The following is a 22,551-nucleotide window of genomic DNA, read 5'->3' on the forward strand; positions in this document are numbered from 1 at the left end:
ATGTGAAGAGGTTTTATATTTATTTTGTGAAAAATTTCCAATTTGCTTAGAAGTAGGGAATAATGTAATAAATTCTCATGTATCTATCACCTAGAATCTGTAATGATCAAGTTAAGGTTTGTCTATTTACTCACTCCCACCCCCAGCTCTTACTTATTTTGGAATCAAATTCCAGATATTATATCATTTCTATCTATTAGCGCTTTAGGATATATCTCTAAAAGATAAGGATGCTTTAAAAAATTAATTGGTTTAAACATTTTATCTCTAGCAATATATTTTCATGTTGCTGTGTAACTTTCGGAGAGCATTTTCTTTTTTCCCTGTATCCTCTTGACTGTCTACTATAAAACCATGTTGCTGTTATTACTTATTCCTCAAAATTAATTCAAGGATTACTTTTTAGACAGAAAAAAAAAAAAATCTATTGTCCCATCCTAGACCAAAGGAGAAGCCTTGAAAATTTCAGTTTTAGAATTGTTTTCTTTAAGCAAGTCATTCAGTGTGTTTCCGTAGTTGGACACATGCCTATTAGCACTGCCCCCGGAGAGAGTCTTACTTGGGGAGTATATAAATAAGACTGAAGTCCAACACTTCAGTTCGAGTAAGTCTTCACACTGACTCGCTTGCAAATGAACTGTTAATAACTGTCCCACTGTCCCCATGTGGTTAAAAAAACAACTTTGTCCGGGCACAGCCTTCTTCTTTCATTGTAAATACAGTATTTTCTTGCCTTTCTTGTTACTCTGTTCTTTGATCACCTGTCTATGAAGTTATATTTAAGAACCTTTTTGATCTGCTGTGTTTTGTTGAAAATTTCACCAGTGTTAGCACAATGAATCAAATAAGAAGTGGAGATGTGAGTCAGTTGTTGCCACTAAATCCTGAGATACCCTTGGAATGTTACCGATGCGTTCAATGAAAATTATTTTAAAAGTTTGTATTTACGATGCAGACTTTTTAAGACGTGTAGAAACCTTATATCCCCATTTAGTATCAAATCTCTATTGAGCCGGGCACAGTGACTCACACCAGCACTTGGGGAGGCCGAGGTGAGTGAATCACCTGAGGTCAGGAGTTCGAGACCAGCCTGGCCAACATAGTGAAACCCCATCTCCACTAAAAATACAAAAATTAACTGGGTGTGGTGATGGGTGCCTGTAATCCCAGCTACTCAGGAGACTGAGGCAGGAGAATGGCTTGAACCCAGGAGGCGAAGGTTGCAGTGAGCCGAGATTGCGCCATTGCATTCCAGGCTGGGCGACGAGTGAAACTCCGTCTCAAAAAAAAAAAAAAAAACACAAAAACCTCTCTTGATCGTGGGAATACATAATATGTCGGTGGAGAACTAATTGTGCTTATTTACTATTGAACAGGCGTTTTCTTTCTTTCTTTCTTTCTTTTGTCCCAGACACATCAACTGGATCATTCTGCTCATTACCTGCGCCTGAAATTTCTGATAGAAAACAAAATGCAGCACTATGTTCCACAGCCCGAGGAAGACATCTATGAGCTGGTAATGTTATGACTGTTGTCCAAGCACATTTTATGGGAGATTATTTTCAAATTATGAGTGTTCTTGTGTTAATTGTAGTTGGTGGAGTGGAACGAGTTCAGAAATAAATGAGCTTCATGCAGAGCCCTTAAGTTGGTGGAGATGGCCTTACTTAGCTCAGTATTTCCAGAGTGGCATGACCACCTTCGTTTACACAAGAAGCAGTGCAGTGCTATCATGAAAAGCAAAATCTAGAGCTTTCTCTTACATTGAACTTTAGTCATTATTGTAATACTAGCTTGCCTTGCATTGGCAGTCTTTTATTTTATTGTATTTTAGTGTTTTTATTTTGTTGTTTAGAGACAGGATCTCACTCTGTCACCAAGGCTGGATGGAGTACAGTGGTGTGGTCATAGCTCACTGCAACGTTGAGCTACTGGGCTTAAGTGATCCTTCTGTGCCAGCTTCTTGAGTAACTGGAACCACAGGCACATAGCACCATGGCCGACAAACTTTTATTTTTTGTTTTTATTTTTTTAGAGACAGGATCCTGCTTTGTTGCCCAGGCTGGTCTTAAAATCCTGGGCTCAAGTGATCCTCCCACCTCAGTCTCCCAAAGTACTGGAATTACAGGTTTGAGCCACTGCGCACGGCCAGTCTTTTATTTTAAATTGGTGACTTAAAGATCAGCTGCTTGTCGTTACAGAAAACAGTGCTAATTCTAATTTTGTGTGACATCCGTAGGCATGTTGAAACTGCTGGGTCAAATCTTGTTGGGTGAAAAAAGCTGCCATCTATGTCCAGTTTTTTGGAGCTGTATTTATATAGCTTCTCAAGGACATTTACATATATTTGAGTTTGAACATACTTATGGGACTGGGGTTGTGAATCAGACCTGCTTACTAATCATATGGAACTGGCCAAGAAAAAAAAATGAAATGCTAATACTTAATTTCTAGGATTTTACACAGATTAGAGATAATACGCTTACTTGGTAAATTACAGTGGTTGTTATTTGCAGTAAGCCAGTGACAAGCTCTTTGCTTGTTAGCAAAGTGTTGCGTTTGTCAGTTCCAGGAAAGAAACATTTTGGGAGCAAGGCGCCTCTATTTTGGAGTTCCTGTGCTCTCTCTGTACTTAGTCATTCCTCTGGGGGCTCTGACTGCTTGCCATGGATGTGTGAATAACAGTGACTTCAGACAGGGTTTCACTACAGAAAGCGGAACTGAACGTTTAAACCCAAGTATTATTCTCTTTTTGGAAAAGGGAAGCATGATTTAAAAATGAGTAGGAAATTGTGTTTTTAGTCAACTTTATTGAGGTATATTTTACATTTAAGAAAACCCTCGCCAACTTTAAGGACACAACCCAATGAGTTTGGACAGACGTATACAATCTTGTTTCCACTACTGCGATCATGCTTTGGAACATTTCTGTTACCTAGAAAGTTACCTCGTGCCCCTTTAAGGGCTTTTAAGGAAATATAAGAGAGGGTGTGCTTTTGTAACACTTTTAGCATGTTATGCAATAGAGGATGATCAAAATAATGAGCCCTTTTTAAACTATCACTTAAATCGGTAACTGTTCTGTGTTCAGTACATTTAACAGAGAGAGCTGATGTATTTTTCTGGCCTAGGGAAAAGGCCAGATCTTGGTGCTGCTGTATGAGTAGAGGAAAGAAAACCCTTTTTTCTTACTTAAAAAAGGGAAGTGCTTTCCTACTAACACTAGAAGAGTTACTAGATTACGTATTTTGCATCTTGGGGTTAATGAATATTTCGCATCCTGAATTGTAGGGATCTTACCTAACCAGGTTCCATGTTCCTCATATTTTACACATAAGAGGTATAGGTACTTCAGACATAGTTTTTGAAATTATACGGACTCATTTATTATTTTTAAGCCTTGCCCATTGTGTGGTCTCCTCCAACATAGGAGACTAAGGTGTGCCAAGCTTAGTCTGTTTGGATCTACCATTTTTGTATGCAGATAGCTATATATGTATTTTAAAAGAATCTAAAGTACAGGGAGACCATAGTATTATTTCTTGGCCTGTTGCAGAAGGTCTCCAGCCCAAAGATCTCTAAGGATGCAAATGCCACAGTCTTGCAAAACCTCTGTTTTGACTAAGGTTCTTAACTATTTTGTCCTTTGGATATTTTTGGTAGCCTGGTGGAGCCTCTAGACCCCTTCTCAGAATGATATTTTCAGTCACATGAAATACAATACATAGGCTTACCTGTGCCCTAAATATATTGAAATAGTTCTCAAAAATATTTTTTGAATTATAGGTAATATATGTTCTTATTTATTAGCTCATTAAATTATAAGACTTAATAGGTAGACATAAACCTAATAGCTAGACCATTAAATTACAAGACCTAGCAGTAAATCTAATAGCTACCACTGTTCTGAGGAATGATGAGAATAAGTAATATTTTGAGACATTAGCAGCAGCTAAAACATGATATGAAAATAACTGTGATTTCTGTTCGTGACAGAGTCACAGGCACTGGTACTATTTTACTATGTTTGTTGCCTACGTTCATTTAGGATAAAAGGAAATGCTGATTTTCAGTTTAAGGTTTGTAAATACAAAGATATCACTTTTTTGTGTGTGTGTGTGTGACCAAGTTTTGCTCTGTCACCCAGTCTGGAATGCAGAGGCGCAATCTTGGCTCACTTCAACCTCCATCTCCCAGGTTCAAACAACTCCCTGCCTCAGCCTCCTGAGTAGATGGGATTACAGGTGCCTGCTACTACACCTGACTACTTTTTGTATTTTTAATAGAGACAGGGTTTCACCATCTTGGCCAGGCTGGTCTTGAACTCCTGACCTCATGATCCACCTGCCTCGGCCTCCCAAAGTGCTGGGATTACAGGCGTGAGCCACTGCACCCAGCCGATATCACTGTTTTTTATCATCCACATTCACAGACCACTTGAACTCTATCCATGGGTCCCTGGTTTTGAATCCCTGCTTTAGGCCATTAAGCTACACATAGTGTCATTCTGGAGACAGGGAGTTTCTGAACAGCATTCCTGGATGCTTTTTGAGAGTCTGCAGGTATTCAATGTCTTGTCCTTACTGAATAAGCATCAGACCACACACAGTTAATTGGTTTCCCTGGCTCACCTCCATTTTGATTTTGATGGACATGGGAAGCTTCAAGTGTTACAAGCCATTTCCCTATAAATGACTCATTCATGTATGACTCTCCCAGGATATTTTATTCTATGCCATTGTTTTGTCAAACAGTCTTTAGTAGCAAGACCAATAGTTAATTAGCAAAAGTATGTAGTATATTTTAAAGATCTTTTTGGAGGGTCTAGTGTGTTTATTTTGGGGGTCAGGGGATTCTCTTGCTTATGGATAACCAGGAATAGTTAGCCATTGATTTATCTGCTTTGCTGGTTGTGCTGTTAATACAAGTAATACCTGTTTGGCCACTTTTTCACGATGACTTGTTTGTTGGGTCTGGTCCACGGAGTGATCATGTACATGACTGTAGTCTGTGAAGCGCTTTTCAAAAACTCACACTAAATGTATTTTTTAATAAACTGACAGGTAGAAGTAAAGTTTGCAGAAACACTGATCAATTTATTTATTCACTCATCCAGCAAATACATATATATTTTAAAATAGAGTCTCATTCTGTCGCCCATGCTGGAGTGCAGTGGGACAGTCTCAGCTCACTGCAACCTCTGCCTCCTGGGTTCAGGTGATTCTCTTGCCTCAGCCTCCCAAGCAACTGGGACTACAGGTGCCCACCACCACACCCAGCTATCATCTAGCAAATATTTATTTAGCATTTGTATGCCTGGCACTATTCTAGCTGTTCTAGGCACTGGGGATACACCAAAACAATTCTGTTCCTGGTGGAACCTGTATTCAGGTTTGCAGAAACAGGTAAAAATATGTGCGAATGTGTAACATGTCAGGGAATGTTCAAAGCCTAGAGAGACAAGAAGTTGGGGCAAGTAGAGAGAGGGAGATGATGCATCTGCAGCGGGTCTTGTTGCTTTTTAATTTTATTTTATTTATTTTTCGTGGGTTTTTTTTGAATGTGATGTTTGAACAGGGTGAGTGAGTGAAGTGAGGGAGTGGAATCATAGAGGTATTTTGCAGACAAGTGTTATAGGCTGGCACACGCCTGTAATCCCAGCACTTTGGGAGGCTGAGGCAGGTGGATCCCCTCAGGTCAGGAGTTCAAGACCAGCCTGGCCAACATGGTGAAACCCCATCTCTACTAAAAATACAAAAATTAGCCAGACGTGATGGCACACACCTATAGTTCCAGCTATTCGGGAAGCTGAGACAGGAGAATCGCCTGAACCCAGGAGGCAGAGGTTACAGGGAGCCGAGATCGCGCCACTGCACTCCAGCCCGGGTGGCAAAGCCAGATTCTGCCTCAAAAAAAAAAAAAAAGTTCTAGGCTGAGAACCTTAGAAACTGGCTAAGGCCCAGGCAGGGGGAGAGTGGCCATGGTGGAGGTGGCTTACCCAGTGTGTGAGGCGGATTGGTGGAGAGGGCGCAAAAGGGGGGATGCAGGAGATAAGGGGAGGAGGGAGAAAGGATAGGCCATGTAGAGCCTAAATGCCATGGGAAACCCCAGAGAGCTGTTTTGAAAGGCTCACTGTGGCGGATGAGTGGCCCACAGGGCATGGGAGGATGAGTAGCCAGGGCCCACAGGAGGCTGCAGAGAGTCTTTGTCAGGTAAGAGCATGACGATGGCTCAGACCAAATCACCCAAAGGAGACAGAGAAAGAAATGATCCTGATTTTGTGAGAACTCAAGAGCCTAGGTAAGCAATTTGTTTCTTAAAATCTGGTGCTCTTCTCATCCAATTTTTGAAAACAGGGAAAGTTGCAACATTGTCAGTTTAATAAAAGAAAGGGAAGATGTGAGCTATTTCATCGTTAAGTGCATTGATGTATAAAACTAGTGGATTTCAAAACTTCTGGTTCCAGATATTGTGGTTGCATTGAAAATACATTTTAAAGTATAAACCCTTCTTGAAATTCTATATAGTTTTAGTGTTGTTCACTAAACCTGGCTTTAGTGTAACCAGCCTAAGGATGTTGTGGCCAGCCGGCCTGTCTATATGATACTGAGTTGCTGTCTGAGACCAGCAAAAGACACAATGATATTCACACTAATTCCAAAGAAAACTAGGAAGTAGTATTATGAAAAAATAGGAAAGATAATGCACAAAGCTCAATTCCCACTAGATCCTGTGGAAATGATTAAAACAAACAGTTATATACTGCCACCTGGAGGTAGGGTTTGGCACTTGAAGAAAGTTTTAAAAAATAAAACTAAGGCTCCTACTGAGTTGAAGTGAACGTAGTTGATAACATTCCATCGAGCATTCTGTGGTGTTAGGGTATATACTGTAAACCTTATTGAATTTAGTATTTAGAGTTTTGGTGGCTGTTTTCTGAATGAAAAAGTAGTATAACTGATTTCTTCTTAGTTGTAAATTTATTTGTATGAAACATTTCTAAAGTATAGCACTAAAGCCGCATTCAGTCGTGCCCTTGACACGTCGCATGTGGTGGGAGTTGCATTAAATTAAGATGTTTAAGAGGATCCAAGCTGTCCTGTCCACATTCCTACCCCCCACACTCCTTAGCCTTCTATTATAGCAAACGCTTTCCAGGCTCCTGAGTCATAAGTATTATGCTGACCTCTCAAATGCCTCAAGCAAATAAAGAGAAGAAACTGGCCACTCTTTTCTACCTGCCCGAATAAAATCGTTTCTGGACAAATGGCTGTGTGGTCAGAGATGCGGGCAAGTTTAAATAATCATCGAGACTTCTCTTTAGTGCTCACGGCCACAGTTTTTGTTCTTGACCTTGGCTCAAAATTAGTTTTCATTTCAAGATAGAGTAATAATTTAAAAAATCTATATGAGCATTTGACACATCTATTTGTTTGTGAGTTTTTATTATAAATTTTGGATTTGAACCTTTGACTGACCTAGGAGGGTAGGTTCCCTTTGCTTTCATACCCTGTGTTCCGGTGAGGGCTGATCTGGGAGGCATTGTAGTGTAGTGGAAGGAGTGCGGCTCTGGAGCCAGTGAGCCCTGGGTTCATAATCCCAGCTGTGTGTGAACTGGTCTTCTGAACTTAGGAAAGTACTTTCTCTTTAGGCTCTTGCCTTTATTTGTAAAATGGAGATCACGCTTGTCTCTTGGAGTTAGTGTGAGAGGCATGACATATGGTCAGAACTCCGTAAGTTATTGTCTTGATGATCGATCTTGACATTTGAAAATGAAATATCGATTAATTTAAACAACAATGTTTCTGATGTGTGAACTTTGCATCGTTCTTATCTTGACTATGCGTAAAGCTCTTTTTCCAGCCTTTTTTGTTTAAAAAAAATTTTTAATAATGTTAACTTATTTTAGATTCAAGGGGCACATGTGCAGGTTTGTTACCTGAGTATATTCCATGATGCTGAGGTTTGGGGTACTATTGATCCTGTCACCTAGGTAGTAAGCCTAGTGCCCAGCAGTTAGTTCCACAACCCTTCTCCTCCTCTCTCCTTCCCCCTCTGGTAGTCCCCAGTATCTATTGTTGCCATTTTTATGTCCATGAGTACTCGTTGTTTAGCCCCTAGTTGTAAGTGAGAAGGTATTTGGTTTTCTGTTCCTGTGTTAATTCACGTAGGAAAATGGCTTCCAGCTGCTTCCGTGTTGCTGCAAAGGACATGATTTTGTTCTTTTCCTTGGCTACATAGTATTCCGTGGTATACGTGTACCACGTTTTCTTTATCCAGTCCACCCTGGGTGGGCACATAGATTGATTCCACATCTTTGCTATTGTGAATAGTGCTGCCATGAACATACAAGTGCATGTGTCTTTTTGGTAGAACGATTTATTTTCATCTGGATATATACCAAGTAATGGGATAGCTGAGTCAAGTGGTAGTTCTGTTTTAAGTTTTTTGAGAAATCTCAAAACTGCTTTCCACAGTGGCTGAACTAATTTACATTCCCAACAACAGTGTATAAGCGTTTCCTTCTCGGCTGGGCATGGTGGCTCACGCCTGTAATCCCTGCACTTTGGGAGGCTGAGGGGGGCGGATCATTTGAGATCAGAGTTCGAGACCAGCATGGCCAACACGGCGAAACCCTATCTCTACTAAAAATACAAAAAAAAAGCCAGATGTGGCAGCAAATGCCTGTAATCCCAGCTACTCGGGAGGCTAAGGCAGGAGAGTTGCTTGAACCCTGGAGATAGAGGTTGCAGCGAGCCGAGATCTCGCCACTGCACTCCAGCCTGGGCAACAGAGCAACACTCCGTCTCAAAAGAAAAAAAAAAAAAAAGAAAGAAAGAAAAGCATTCTCTTCTCTCTGCAGCCTCACCAGCATTTGTTGGTTTTTTGACTTTTTAATAATGGCCATTCTGACTGGTGTGAGATGGTGTCTCATTGTGGTTTTGGTTTACGTTTCTCTGATGATTAGAGATGTGTACATTTTTTCATGTATTTATTGGCCACATATATGTCTTGAGAAGTGCCTGTTCATGTCTGTTGCCCATTTTTTGATGAGATTATTCTTTTTTTTTTTTTTTTTTGAGACAGAGTCTCGCTCTGCCGCCCAGGCTGGAGTGCAGTGGCGTGATCTTGGCTCACTGCAAGCTCCGCCTCCCGGGTTCACGCCATTCTCCTGCCTCAGCCTCCCGAGTAGCTGGGACTACAGGCGCCCGCCACCTCGCCCGGCTAGTTTTTTTGTATTTTTTAGTAGAGACGGGGTTTCACTGTGTCAGCCAGGATGGTCTCGATCTCCTGACCTCGTGATCTGCCCGTCTCGGCCTCCCAAAGTGCTGGGATTACAGGCTTGAGCCACCGCGCCCGGCCTTTTTGTTGATTTTAGTTCCTTATAGATTCTGGATATTCCACCTTTGTCAGATGCATAGTTTGCAAATATTTTCTCCCATACTGTAGGTTGTCTGTGTATTGGTAATTTCTTTTTCTGTGCAGAAGGTCTTTAGTTTAATTAGGTCTCACTTTTCCATTTTCTTTTTTGTTGCAATTGCTTTTGAGGACTTAGTCATAAATGATTTCCTTTCTTGGGCTTTTAGAGGGCTGATTAATTTGTGTACTTCAGTATTCTAGCTAATTTCGATAAAGTTCAGTGGCTAAAAAAAGAATATCCTCTTTATGTAATTTGTTTTCTGTTTCAATGCTATCATTTGTCTCTACTTATTTGTACTATCATGAACTTTTTGGAAGGGAAGCATAGAGATTTATCTCATTTCCATGAATTCCGTACCAAGATCTTTATTATACCTCTTCCTGGCTTTAATAAACTTTTTTCTCCCCACAGCTAGAGGCCTCCATTACTTTAGCATTATTTTTCAGGTCTGTGGAAGACATTGGGTAGGAATAGATAGAGAGTGATGTGGGGGAATTATTTAGAAACCAAAGTGTGGCTGTGTTTGAGGATGACAGTTGTAAGTTTTTACTTTTACTTTTTACTCTTAATGAGTTCCGTTTAATGAAAAGATTGTGAAGTGCAAATTCACATAAGTATCACTTGTGAAAAAATAGATCTATGAAATGACGATTTTTTAACGTTAGTTATAATGAAATTCTAATTAGATTTCTCTTTGTAACTTTCAGCTATACAAAGAAATTGAAATCTGTCCAAAAGTCACTCAGAGCATCCACATTGAGAAGTCAGACACAGCTGCCGATACTTACGGTAAGTTTGTGTTTCTTTGTATTTTAAGGTAAAGCATTTCTTATGTAAGCATGTATTTATTTACAGTTCAACAAAATGCCTTTGGGTCCTTTCTAAAACAGACAGTATATCTGGCTCCTGTGCTGTGGAGGGTAGCCACACTAGGGGAAAAAAGGGATATTTACTCTGGGTACGATGTAGACTTTGGTGTTAAATTTCATAACTTTAGTTACTGGGGTTCTACTGTCATAAAAAGGAAGTGGGTAGGTTATTTTGTATGTCAAAAGATAAAATTACAGCCAGTTTAGTTATCAATCTGATTGGCTTTCATTTGTGATTCGTGCATGGGGCAGCCTCCGTTCTACAAAATAGAATGAGAGCTCCCTCTGGGCAATGGCAGAACAGTGATTTTTGTAAGGTGAAGACAAGGAAACAGAACAGTGCAAGGAGAAACCTGATTGTCTAACATTAGCTTACTTCAGGTTACTTTTTTGTAAGGGTTAAAGCAGAGGGGACACACTTATTTTGCTGATTATGGTAGACCAGAATCTCTTGTTTTCAGGAAAAACTGGTCTGTTTGGGGATCTACCTGCTTCCTGAAAGTTTTAGTTTGATTATGTGGCATCCAGCATGAGTGATTCCATTTTTTATTTGATCTGGCCTTTTGGGCGTAATGCAGGAACTCAGTTCACAACAGTGGCCTCCCATAATTTTTGTTTAACATATACTATGAGGTACCTTAGTAATGTAGGAATTATTCTTTTATACCCCTCTCCTGAAAACATAGACATTATCCTCCCTACCCATATAAGTCATGTTAAAGGAACTTACTTTGGTTTTGTGTTGCGGGATCCCCAAGACCATCCCTAGGTTTGCTGATTCACTAGGAAGACCCGCAGAGCTCAGCATCTGGTCATACTCACAATTATGTTTTTTTAATAGCAAAATTATACTGAAGTGGCTTCATTGTCTTGGGTGAATACCCAAGGTTCATTGTCTCACGCCAAGGGAATCGCGGGTGCAGACACACAGGTGGGTTTAGGAGTAGAGGTTTAATAGGCAAAAAAAGAGAAAGGAGAATAGCTGTCTCTCCTGCAGAGAGAGAGGGGTGCCTGAGTGGGTCTTCCGGCCAGCGGTGGAAGATTTTATAGCCAGGCTTGAGGAGGTAGTGTCAGATTTACATAGGGCTCATAGATTGGTTGGACCAGGTGTGACGTCTACACAGCACGCAGGGAAACTGGCTGCCCCGTCCTAACTTTATTATGCAAATGGCGTCTTTGCCTGGCCGGTGCCATGTTCACTGCTCCTTACTGTACAGGTGGCTGGCAAAGAGAAGAGAGGATGGAGCCGCCGTTTTGAACATGCTTAGTTCCAGCTCGCCTTTTCCTATTGGCACAACTGCCAGCATTCACTGCTGTAAGCTTCCAGCTTGCTTGTCTATGTGTGTGGCTCGATTTTACAGGCCGCTTTTTGTTAGAAAAGAAAATTATTTGGGGGCTGCTTTTCATTAAAAGGAAAATCTTACTGAGGACTTTCTTCCCTTCACTCTCTGCCTAAATCATTTCATCTTAACTCCTATATCAATACAAAGCAAAATCACCAAAGGGAAAAGACGCGTGGAGCAAAGTCTAGGGGAAACCAGGTGTGACTTCAGCGAGCCCTGTTTCAGTGGAGTCACGTAGAATGAGGATAACTTCCCCAGCACCAAGCTGTGAGGACACCTGAGAAATGCTCCCTCCTGGGGAAGGTGGTTAGAGACTCAATGCCCAGGGCTTTTCTGGGGAGGCTGGTTCCCTAGGCAAGCTCTGCCTAGCGTGCACCAAAATTCCAGACTCCCAGGAGGAAAGTAGGCGTTCACCATGAATCCCATTGTTTGTACACACAGTTTAGGCACCGTGAGCCACTTAGGGTGTTGGGAACCCTCCCAAAATCCAGGTTCTCAGGATGCCAGCCAAGGTCCAAATTTGTAAGCGGGCCTTTCGAAGAACAGCAGTCAAGCCTGCTGTGTTAATGCTTTCCTAGGCGGTTGTCTACGTTCTGGTGGAGTTAAATATATATTCCTTTCCATATGTTTAAGACCAGTCTTCTTTACTTAGCATTACAGTGTATGGCTTGAATAGTAACAGAATTGGTGCTTGAGTAAATTAAGTGAGGAAAATCCATACTGTGCTCAGTCAGGAGCAGCGAGGTTAGCTGAGGTGACAGACAGCCACCAAAGCCCGGTGGCTCGAAACAGTGACATTTATTTCTCACATTCACCATGCATCCCTTGTGGGTTGGCTGGGACTCCATACGTTGTCCTCATTCCACACCCAGGCCTGGAGCAGCTGCCACCTGGGACAGTGCTTGTCACTCAGCGGAGGGGGAAGAGGAGGTGCGAAAGCAGATGTTGTCCCACTCCCAATTCATTGGCCAAAGTCAGTCACACAGCCATACCTACCTACAAGGGAGCGTAGAAGTGTGATTCTACTGTTTGGTAGAAGGAGAACAAAGTTCCTGGTGGAAAGACATAAAGACTACCGTATATGTTGACTTAAGATTTCTCTCTGAACCGGCTGGGCACGGTGGCTCACGCCTGTAATCCCAGCACTTTGGGATGCCGAGGCAGGCAGATCACGAAGTCAGGAGATCGAGAGCATCCCGGCTAACACGGTGGAACCCCAGCTCTACTTAAAATACAAAAAATTAGCCGAACGGTGGCGGGTGCCTGTAGTCCCAGCTACTCGGGAGGCTGAGGCAGGAGAATGGTGTGAACCCGGGAGGCGGAGCTTGCAGTGAGCCAAGATCATGCCATTGCACTTCAGCCTGGGTGACAGAGCGAGACCCATCTCAAAAAAAAAAAAGATTTCTCTCTGAATCAAGTTATTAAGCTTTCTTTTGTTTTTTTTTTAGGACACAGTTTCCCTCTGTCGCCCAGGCTGGAGTGCAGTGATGCGATCTCAGCTCGCTCCAACCTCTGCCTCCCGAGTAGCTGAGATTACAGGCATGTGCCACCATGCCTGGCTAATTTTTGAACTTCTGGAAGAGGCGGGTTTCACCGTGTTGGCCAGGATGGTCTTGAACTCCTGACCTCAACTGATTGACCCACCTCGGCCTTCCAAAGTGCTGGGATTACAGGCATGAGCCACTGCGCCTGGCCCAAGTTATTAAGCTTTTTAGCATTTGAAAATCTTTAAACTCTTTTCTGAGCAGTGGGATATTATATTCCTTCTGGACCTTCCCCTGTAGGCCACCAATCTTCATCTCAGAATACTCGAGGATTTGGGCCTAATGAAGAGAACCCAATTTTGAACCCTGGCCACTTGCATTATAACTTTATGCTGTTTATTTCTTGACCTTAAAACTAAAGACATCATAAAGCCAGGAGAATGTTTCTCATCGCAAGGAATAAATGTTTATGAGCGGCCTATTATGCAGCAAAAAGCCGACCTCAGTAATTAGAGCTGTAATTGGTGGCAGTGAAGTGCCTGGATCCTCCAAAATTAGATGCTCCCATAATGATTATTCTTTTTCTCTTCAGTTTACTTAATTTTTGTTGAGTAAGGATAAACTAGCAAAGATTAAGTTCAGAAGGCTGAATTTCAAAGCTCTTGGACTCTGATTCTAAGATTGAGTGATTCAGGGACCCCAAAATTGGAACTGGGCATAAAACTGCTATCGTTTGTATACTTTTTAATACTTTTTATTAAAGTGACTGAATTACTCACAGAACCCATTTACTTTTACCCCCTGAGGAAGGTATGACAGGGCACCAGGGATCAGTCTTGAGAGTATTACAGACAGTGCTTCTCAACCCATCTGATGCAAAGAAGCAAGTATTTTGTTTTGTTTTAATTTCCACTCTTTTGTAACTACCACTGCTTTGGTGAAATACTAAATTCCATGCTTGGAGGTTGTGGCAAAGTCAAGGTTCCAAGAGGTTCTCAATGCTTAGTCTCGGTTTCTGTCCTTACGTTACTGCCATTAGCCAACAGTTGGCACCTGTTCCTGGACTTCACTTTGAAAAGCCCGGCCACAGGCCAGACGCAGAGGCTCACGCCTGTAATCCCAGCATTTTGGGAGGCCAAGGTGGACGGATCACGAGGTCAAGAGATCGAGACCATCCTGGCCAACATGATGAAACCCCGTCTCTACTAAAGATACAAAAATTAGCTGGGCGTGGTGACACGCGCCTGTAGTCCCAGGTACTCAGGAGGCTGAGGCAGGAGAATCACTTGAACCCGGGAGGCAGAGGTTGCAGTGAGCCGAGATCACGCCACTGCACTCCAGCCCGGTGACAGAGTGAGACTCCGTTTCAAAGAAAAAAAAAAAGAAAAGAAAAGCCCTGCCACGCATGGCTAATAAGCTCAGTTAAATCACTTCTTCTCCGTGCTTGGGTTGGTTTTAGGGTGTGATGTTCCAACAGCATATTGATTGAAGAGGTGAAAGATTCCCCCAATCCTCAGAGATCTGATTGCCTCTGGATTAAAGGCTACCACAGAGTCGAAATTCAGCCCATCTGTATCTAATATTAACACCTCACTAAGTGGCTTCCGGTTAGATACTGAGTTTGGTACAAGTAAAAGCTACTAGCACAAACACAAAAACAGCTCACCATACAGATCAAATGCTGCTTTCTATTTTAGAACACTTTAGGGAGGAAAATATAATTTAATAATCCAACTGACTGAACACATTTAAAGAGGGAACATTTACTTAATTTCTCTCTCTTGCCCCTCTCTCCACCGCAGCCTTCAGCTCACTCCCAGACCTTACTGTTGAAATTAGTTCACATATCCAATTACATGATACTTAGACTAAGCATGAGGCCCTAGGCTGCCTTGAAGTAGAAGAATGCGTCATTTCAGCAACTTAGTATTCCTTTTCTCTGGGTACTTCTAGTACTATTATATTTTTTAGTCATGTGTTCTCCTCATGTTATAGGTGCCTGTGCTTGTTATCTGAATTTTCGTTGTATCCTGGACTCTAGTTTTGAGTAATTCTCTATTGTTTATCATGTTATGGTTTTTCCAGGGTGAGGAATCTTTTGGTGGTTCATCTCATGAGTTTGTTCTTAGTTTCTTTTTTCTTTTTTGAGACAGGATCTTACTCTGTCACCCAGGCTAGAGTGCAGTGGTGGGATCATGACTCCCTGCAGCCTCAACCTCCTAGGCTCGAGCCATCCTTCCCACCTCAGCCTCCCAAGTAACTGGGACTATAAGGCATGTGCCACCATGCCCAGCTAATTTAAAAAAAAAAAAATTTTTTTTAGAGATAGGGTCTCACTATGTTGCCAGGGCTGATCTCAAACTCCTGGGCTCATGCATTCCTCCTGCATTCCTCCCAAGAGTGCTAAGATTATAGGCATGAGCCACCACGCCCGACCTTAGTTTCATCACTTAGTTTTAAGCACTTCCTTCATTCTCCTGATCATTATTCCACTTGCCACTCATGATCCCTTCCTGTGTTTGAAGCGAACAGCCTTCCAATTGGTGGATACATCGATTTATATTGAATAATTTCCCTCCGCCCCCTGTTAGCAATCATTTTGGACGATATTAGAGTTGTCTGCTGAGAGTTACAACATTGCTATCCTATTTAAAAGAAATAGATCTGACTTTGCTGATTAACCGTTAAAATCATTATGTTCTTCATTCAGCTCCACTGAATCCCGCTGTAGGATATTTCATAATTTTCTTTATATTTGTTCATATAGGAGATGGTTATAATGTTTTCCCCCTAGTGTGCAAAGTATTGGCAACTTTAAATGGAAGCCGCTCACATGTTTGTTGCAAGGCAAGGTGTGGGGAGGGCTTCCTTCTTGGAACAGCGAGAGGGGGCTCCTGTTTGACCCCTAAACCAGTGTCCAGTATGAATTCCAGTACAGTGCTAAAGTGCTATTCGCTTTGGTAAATTTTTGGCTTTCATTTGGGTGATCTTCAAAAAAGGAGCTTAGGCCCATTATCCTTTCTCCCATCCTCTTTCCTGTCATAGAGATTTCCCCACTAATTAGAGATGTCTGATCTGTTTCTTAGACCTGTTCTTTTTACCCAGTTGTCCGGTACAAATTACATAATCAATTGCAGTCCTCAGACTGGAAGTCTCCTCTGTTCTCACTCCTATTTTTAACCTTTTGATTATAAAAAAAGAAGACCAAGAAAACAGGGAATGGCCGGGTATGGTGGCTCACACCTGTAATCCCAGCACTTCGGGAAGCCGAGGCGGGTGGATCACTTGAAGTCAGGAGTTTGAGAACAATCTGGCCAGCAGATGAAATCCCATCTCTACCAAAATTAGAAAAATTAGCTGAGTGTGATGGTGTGTGCCTGTAATCCCAGCTACTAGGGATTTACTTTGTAAAACAAGAAATCGCTTTAACTCAGGAGGCAGAGGTTGTAGTGAGCTGAGATCGCACCACTGCACTCCAGCCTAGACAACAGAATGAGACTCCGTCTCAAAAAAAAAAAACAAAAAAAACAACGAGGGAATGGAGCAAATCAATACCTGAGGTGTCTCCATATCTCCATCGACTCGGCCTCAGGTGACTTGCAGCAGGCTCTCACCGTGTTGCCTCTTCTGCCATCTTCCAGTTAAGCAAAGGTGTTTCCTGGTACCCCACAGGGGTGCTAATTTTTTAATAGAAAAAAAACTGGGGCCAGGCTCAGTAGTGCACACCTGTAATCTCAACACTGTGAGAGGCAGAGGCAGGAGGATCGCATGAGGCCAGGAGTTTGAGACCAGCCTGGGCAACGTAGTAAGACCCCATCTCTACAAAAAAATTAAAAAATTTAAAAAATTAGCCAAGCATGGTAGCACTTACATGTAGTCCCAGCTCTTCTGGTAGATGAGGTAGGGAATTGCCTGAACCCAGGAGTTTGAAGCTACAATGAGCTATGATCACACCACTGCATTCTAGCCTAGGGGACAGAGCAAGACCTTGTCTCTTTAAAAAAAAAAAAAAAAAAGATCTCATTGTAATAGAATGGTGGCATTTCAGAAAGGAAATTCCGATATTTAGATGAGTCCTATTCATTCTTTCCGATGACATAGCCCTTGATTCTCTCTGTCCTAACAGATTTTTAAAGAAATTTTCTACTACAATGCAGATAAATACACCTGTGTTAAGGCTCATGTAACTTAAATGATTCTTGTGTAAAAATATTCTTGACCCTTAATCTGAAAGTTAGAAGTTGCTGAAAGAAGAGAATTTAAAATAAGAGAATGAAATGACTTGGAGAGTCTTCGGGGTGGCCCTGTGCCGTTCCCTATCTGAGGGGGTTATGGTACTTGAGAGGGCGATGGCAATTAGCACTTTTGCCGATGTGAGGTAATCCATTTCCTGGTCCTATAAACTAAACAAAAAGCCATGTGTTCATCATGACATGGCCTCAAAAGGCTCAATGACTCCCTGGGACCCAGTCTTGTAATTCTGTTTTGCTGTTTGCCTGTTTGTTTGTTTTTTTTTTCAACCACTGCGTTCCCCTCAGCATTAAGACAGCTATCTATATTATGGGATGATTTTTCTTCCAGAGCTGAAATTATTGCAGATATATACAATGACGTGTGTTCCCATTGTCCTTTGTAGAAATATCTGCAAAGGTATTTCTTTCCTTTAGCAAAATAGGTATTCATTGTGGACACTGACGTAATTGATTAGGGAAGAATTTTACATGAGGCGGTCTGGAAACAGGAGTGACCAGGACCCGTAACCATAGAGTTTTGAGTACCTAACATCCTCAAGCCACATAGAATACCTGGGCCTCACTCTGCTTTTCTCTCTGAAGGATGAAGCAGAGCCCAAGGTTAATTAGCAAATTGGCTTTGAGCTCTGGAAGTCCAGAGAAGTATAAGATAATCTTCTGATCCGATACTGCTAGAGTGTGAAATCAGGTACAGTTTCTGTAATGTGTTACTCATATTACAGATTCGTAATGTGAGTTGCATCTTGCTCCTGTTTGCACAATTGTATTAAATGAAACCATTGTCCATATAGTCATACATGTGGATGAACACACACCCTCCAACAGTACAGTTGTAATATATTCTAGGACACAGATTGGATGAAAAATGTCTGGGGACTCTTGAGGTAAGCTAATCTTTCTGTTTTCTGCTTTGGAGGAGAGTATGGAAAAGAAAAAAATGATGGTGTTTACCAGGAAGCAAGATTAAACAAAATAATTTGCTTTCCTTTGAGTTGATTGGTAGGTAATATGAAGATAGACATACCTAGTAATCTCTGTTTTTACAAGTAGTGACTTCCAGAGTGATCTAAAAATAAACCTTTTCTGCTTTGTAAAACAAGAAAAAACAATCACTCCAAACTATAATGACAAACATGAAACATACCTAGTTCACAGCAGGCACTTCCTGTTGTTTGCTAAACATTCAGAAGGTGTGAGCCCTGCCATTCTGCCTTTCTGTGTTTCACAGGGTTTTTACTTTCTTCTGTGGAAGAAGATGGTATTCGAAGGCTGTACGTGAATAGTGTGAAGGAAACCGGTTTAGCTTCCAAGAAAGGTAAGTCAATGAAGGGCTGGTCTGTCCATCTTAAATGCCCTTTGGGGCTTCTCTAGTTTTTGAATGAGAAAGATTTGCCCAAAGGATTCATTTGTGAAAAGTATTTGAACATTTTCTCATTGAAAACCCTTCCAGGGAATGTGCATTTTATTCAATTCACTTAAGTGTACCAGAAAGCTCATATTCTTGAACTTTTTTTTTTTCTTTTTTTAATTTTTAGAGACAAGGTCTTGCTGTGTCACCCAGGCTGGAGTCCAGTAGCGCAATCATAGGTCACTGCAGCCTTGAAATCCTGGGCTCAAGCCGTCCTCTCACCTCAGCCTCCCGAGTCGCTAAGAGAGTACAGGTGCATGCCACCACACCTGACTGATTTATTTACTTGCTTATTTTTCAGAGTCAGGAGTCTTGCTGTGTTGCCCAGGCTGTTCTTGAGCTTCTGGCCTCAAGCAATCCTCCTGTCTCAGCCTCTCAAATCACACATTTTTGGATTTTAAATCTGATGGAGCCCATTTCCATGGGGCTGGTGGGAAATCCCATTCTCATCATGTGGTCGTCCTTCTCCATCTTCTAGGATGGTGTGGGGTTCCTGGGGGGATTCTTCCTGGAGCAGAGCATGGGGGAAGAGCCCTCTGTACTTTGGTCCACACTGGTCAAAGCTGGCATTGGCCATTACCTGAGCCTGCAGAGCTCTTTCAAACCAGATGTTCTGTTGCTTCCATTCATAGAAGAATCTGCAGAAGTTGAGAACCTAGGGATTTGAGATCCAGCCTCCCTCCCCTTCCTTAGACAGCACTTCCCTGCTACATCCTGCCTGTTTCATTTCAGCCCTTCCATGGCCCATAATGCATTTGGGCTAGTTGGCGAACCCCAGCTCTCCATCCTGGAAAGTCTTTGCAACCTAGATGATTTGCTCACAGTGCTAATTTCTTAGAGCTACTGTAATAAACTACTACACACTGGGTGGCTTAAAATAACAGAAATTTATCCTCTCACAGTTTAGGAGGCCAGAAGTCTGAAATTAAGGTATTGGCAAGATTGATTCCTCTGGAGCCTCTGAGGGAAGAATGGCTTCATGCCTCCTTCTGGTTTCTGGCGTGAAAGCAGCGCTTGGCATTCTGTGGCTTATGGCTGTATCACTTCAATCTCTGCCTGAAGTCACATGGCTTCTGCCCTGTCTCTGTGTCATTAACATGGCCTTTTTATAATAACACCAGTCATTGGATTTAGGACCTACTCTAAATCATTATGAGTTGATTGTAACTTTCATGTATATTATATAATTATAATGATTATAATTATTATATAATTATAACGATTATAATTATTATATAATTATAACGATACTATATATAATTATGATTATAATTATTATATAATTATTATCTTGATATATGATATATATCAAAAATATGATATATGATATTAACTTATATAAATATATAATAATCATTAACATAATTATACTATATTATATAATTATATAACAATTATATATAAGTATAATTGCTTATGTAATTGTTATATAATTATGATGTGTAATTATTATATAATTACAATGATTATATTATTATAATTTCATCTGTAATGTCTATCTATCCCTATTTCCAAAGAAGGTTGTATTCTGACATTCTAGGTGGACATGAATGTGGGGGCACACTCTGTTGGACCCACTATACTCACTGTAAATAAATGGGACAGGTAGGTAGGGCTGGAAATCCACCTTTGTTTCTTCTTGCTATGGGATTTGTAGTTTCATCCAAGCAGTGGCAAAATAATACGTGTTGAATCTCAGAGATCAACACATCCAGGTCAGCTGTGCTTAGATGTACTTATCTTGCATCTGTTGTGTTAACTACTGCTGAATGGAGCAGAAAAGGGAAATTGAGTGTTGGTCTTCGCCACCGCTTTTTTTTTTGTCCTAGTTCAGCTGAGTTCTGGGTAGTTCATGGCTAGCTTTACAAAGCTACCTGTGCAGGTTATATTGACCTGTCCTGTCAACACTGGAGAAGCGCAACCGCAGACTTGGCTCTGCATGGAAAGGCAAAGGTGTGACGAGTGGGAAGTAAAGTCAGAATAATGTATCTGCTGCTGACTGTCATGGAGGAGCATTTTCCTTCTTTTTCCTTCCATACTTTCTAGGCCATAGGCAGCCTGGGGCCAGAGTTTGACACAGTCACTGAGCTGTATCTCAGCAAAGAGCAGAGATGACAGGATTTCTTCCCCTTCAAGCCCAAAGACTGATTTGTATCTCTTTCAGCACAATGAGTGTGCCGGTTTGCGTGGCACGGGGGCGGGGAATCTGCCGCCCTGGTTTCAGTCACATCCTGTTTTAGTTCTTTGAATCTGAGAACCCTGGTGTTAAATGAAGATGAACTATCATCTGTACCAACCCCCTTGCTCTGTCCTCAACAGATGCAGGAGTGATGTCCATTCTGTCCTTCTGGTCCACAAACACGATCCCAACACCCAGCGTGTCTAGAAAGATATTGCGGGTATTTTATGTTTAAATTTAGCTGTGAATTGGCTGGGCACGGTGGCTCACACCTGTAATCCCAGCACTTTGGGAGGCCGAGGCGGGTGGATCGCCTGAGGTGAGGAGTTCCAGACCAGCCTGGCTAACATGGTGAAACCCTGTCTCTACTAAAAATACAAAAATTAGCTGGGCATGGTGGTGCGCACCTATAATCCTAGCTACACGGGAGGCTGAGGCAGGAGAATCACTCAAACTGGGGAGGCGGAGGTTGCAGTGAGCTGAGATCATGCCATTGAACTCCAGCCTGGGCAACAAGAGCAAAACTCCGTCTCAAAAACAAAACAGAACCAAAATTAGCCAGGCATGGTGGCACATGCCTGTAGTCCCACCTACTCAGAAGGATGAGACACTTGAACCCGGGAGACAGAGGTTGCAGTGAGCCAAGATCGTGCCACTGCACTCCAGCCTGGGCAACAGAGTAAGACTTCGTTTCAGAAAAATAAATAAATAAATAAATAAAAATTTTAAAAAATTGTGGATCACCTGAGGTCAGCAGACCAGCCTGGCCAACATGGTGAAACCCTGTCCCTACTGAAAATACAAAAAATAGCCAGGCGTGGTGGTGAGTGCCTGTAATCCCAGCTACTCTGGACGCTGAGGCAGGAGAATCGCTTGAACCCAGGAGGCAGAGGTTGCAGTGAGCCAAGATTGCACCACTGCACTCCAGCCTGGGCAACAGAGTGAGACTCTGTCTCAAAAACAAACAAACAAACAAACAGATTTCAGATATTTTAGAAACCTGAATAAGGATGTCCAGGGCGTGTGACTCTGTGAAGCTGGGAAGTGAGAACTTCTTTGTAGGGTCATTTTCTGCAGAATCTGAGTGGCATGCTCGAGGACCTGGGAGGCTTCTCGTTCCTGCAATTTATCATTTGTCTTTGCCTGCCCCTCACTCACTCCGTTTTTCAAGTTGGTTTTTCCATATTGGTATATAAAATTAGAAATTGGGCTCCTTCTCTCTTCCTAGCTGAAAGGATTATTTTATTTTCTTTCATGTTCTTCCCAACCTCTCCCTTTCTCAGGCTGCTGGAATGTTCTTCCAGTGCCGGTTTGAACTGCACCTCGGTGTCTCAACTTCCTGTTCTTCTAGGTTGGGCTTGCTCATGGTCATTCCCTTGGGTCACAAACTTTGGCAGTTCCCCTAGCTGATCCTTTGGGGATCTGCTGAAAGAGATTCATCCCAAGGTTCTGATGTAGTTTGAAAACAAAACAAAAAAGGGCAAAAAGGATTGCATTGGGTTCTTGAAACTGTCATCTCTTAAGTGTATTTGGAATGAGACATCCTTACTTCTGTCCTCATAGCCAGAGTGAACACCCTGCATTTTGGTTCCAT

At 41.9% G+C, this 22,551-nt stretch overlaps 1 protein-coding gene across 3 annotated transcripts in view; it reads left to right on the forward strand.

The window, feature by feature from the left end:
• TIAM1 (TIAM Rac1 associated GEF 1) overlaps positions 1–22,551 on the forward strand; it is a 227,085-nt gene that overhangs the window by 140,787 nt on the left and 63,747 nt on the right. For all 3 annotated transcript variants that reach the window (XM_015132943.3, XM_077994821.1, NM_001260772.1), the window contains 3 exon segments: positions 1,412–1,516; positions 10,129–10,210; positions 18,599–18,685. In XM_015132943.3, coding sequence (XP_014988429.3) covers positions 1,412–1,516; positions 10,129–10,210; positions 18,599–18,685 — 274 coding nt within the window.

This window comes from Macaca mulatta, chromosome 3 (assembly GCF_049350105.2).
Source record: "Macaca mulatta isolate MMU2019108-1 chromosome 3, T2T-MMU8v2.0, whole genome shotgun sequence".
Taxonomy (NCBI): domain Eukaryota; kingdom Metazoa; phylum Chordata; class Mammalia; order Primates; family Cercopithecidae; genus Macaca; species Macaca mulatta.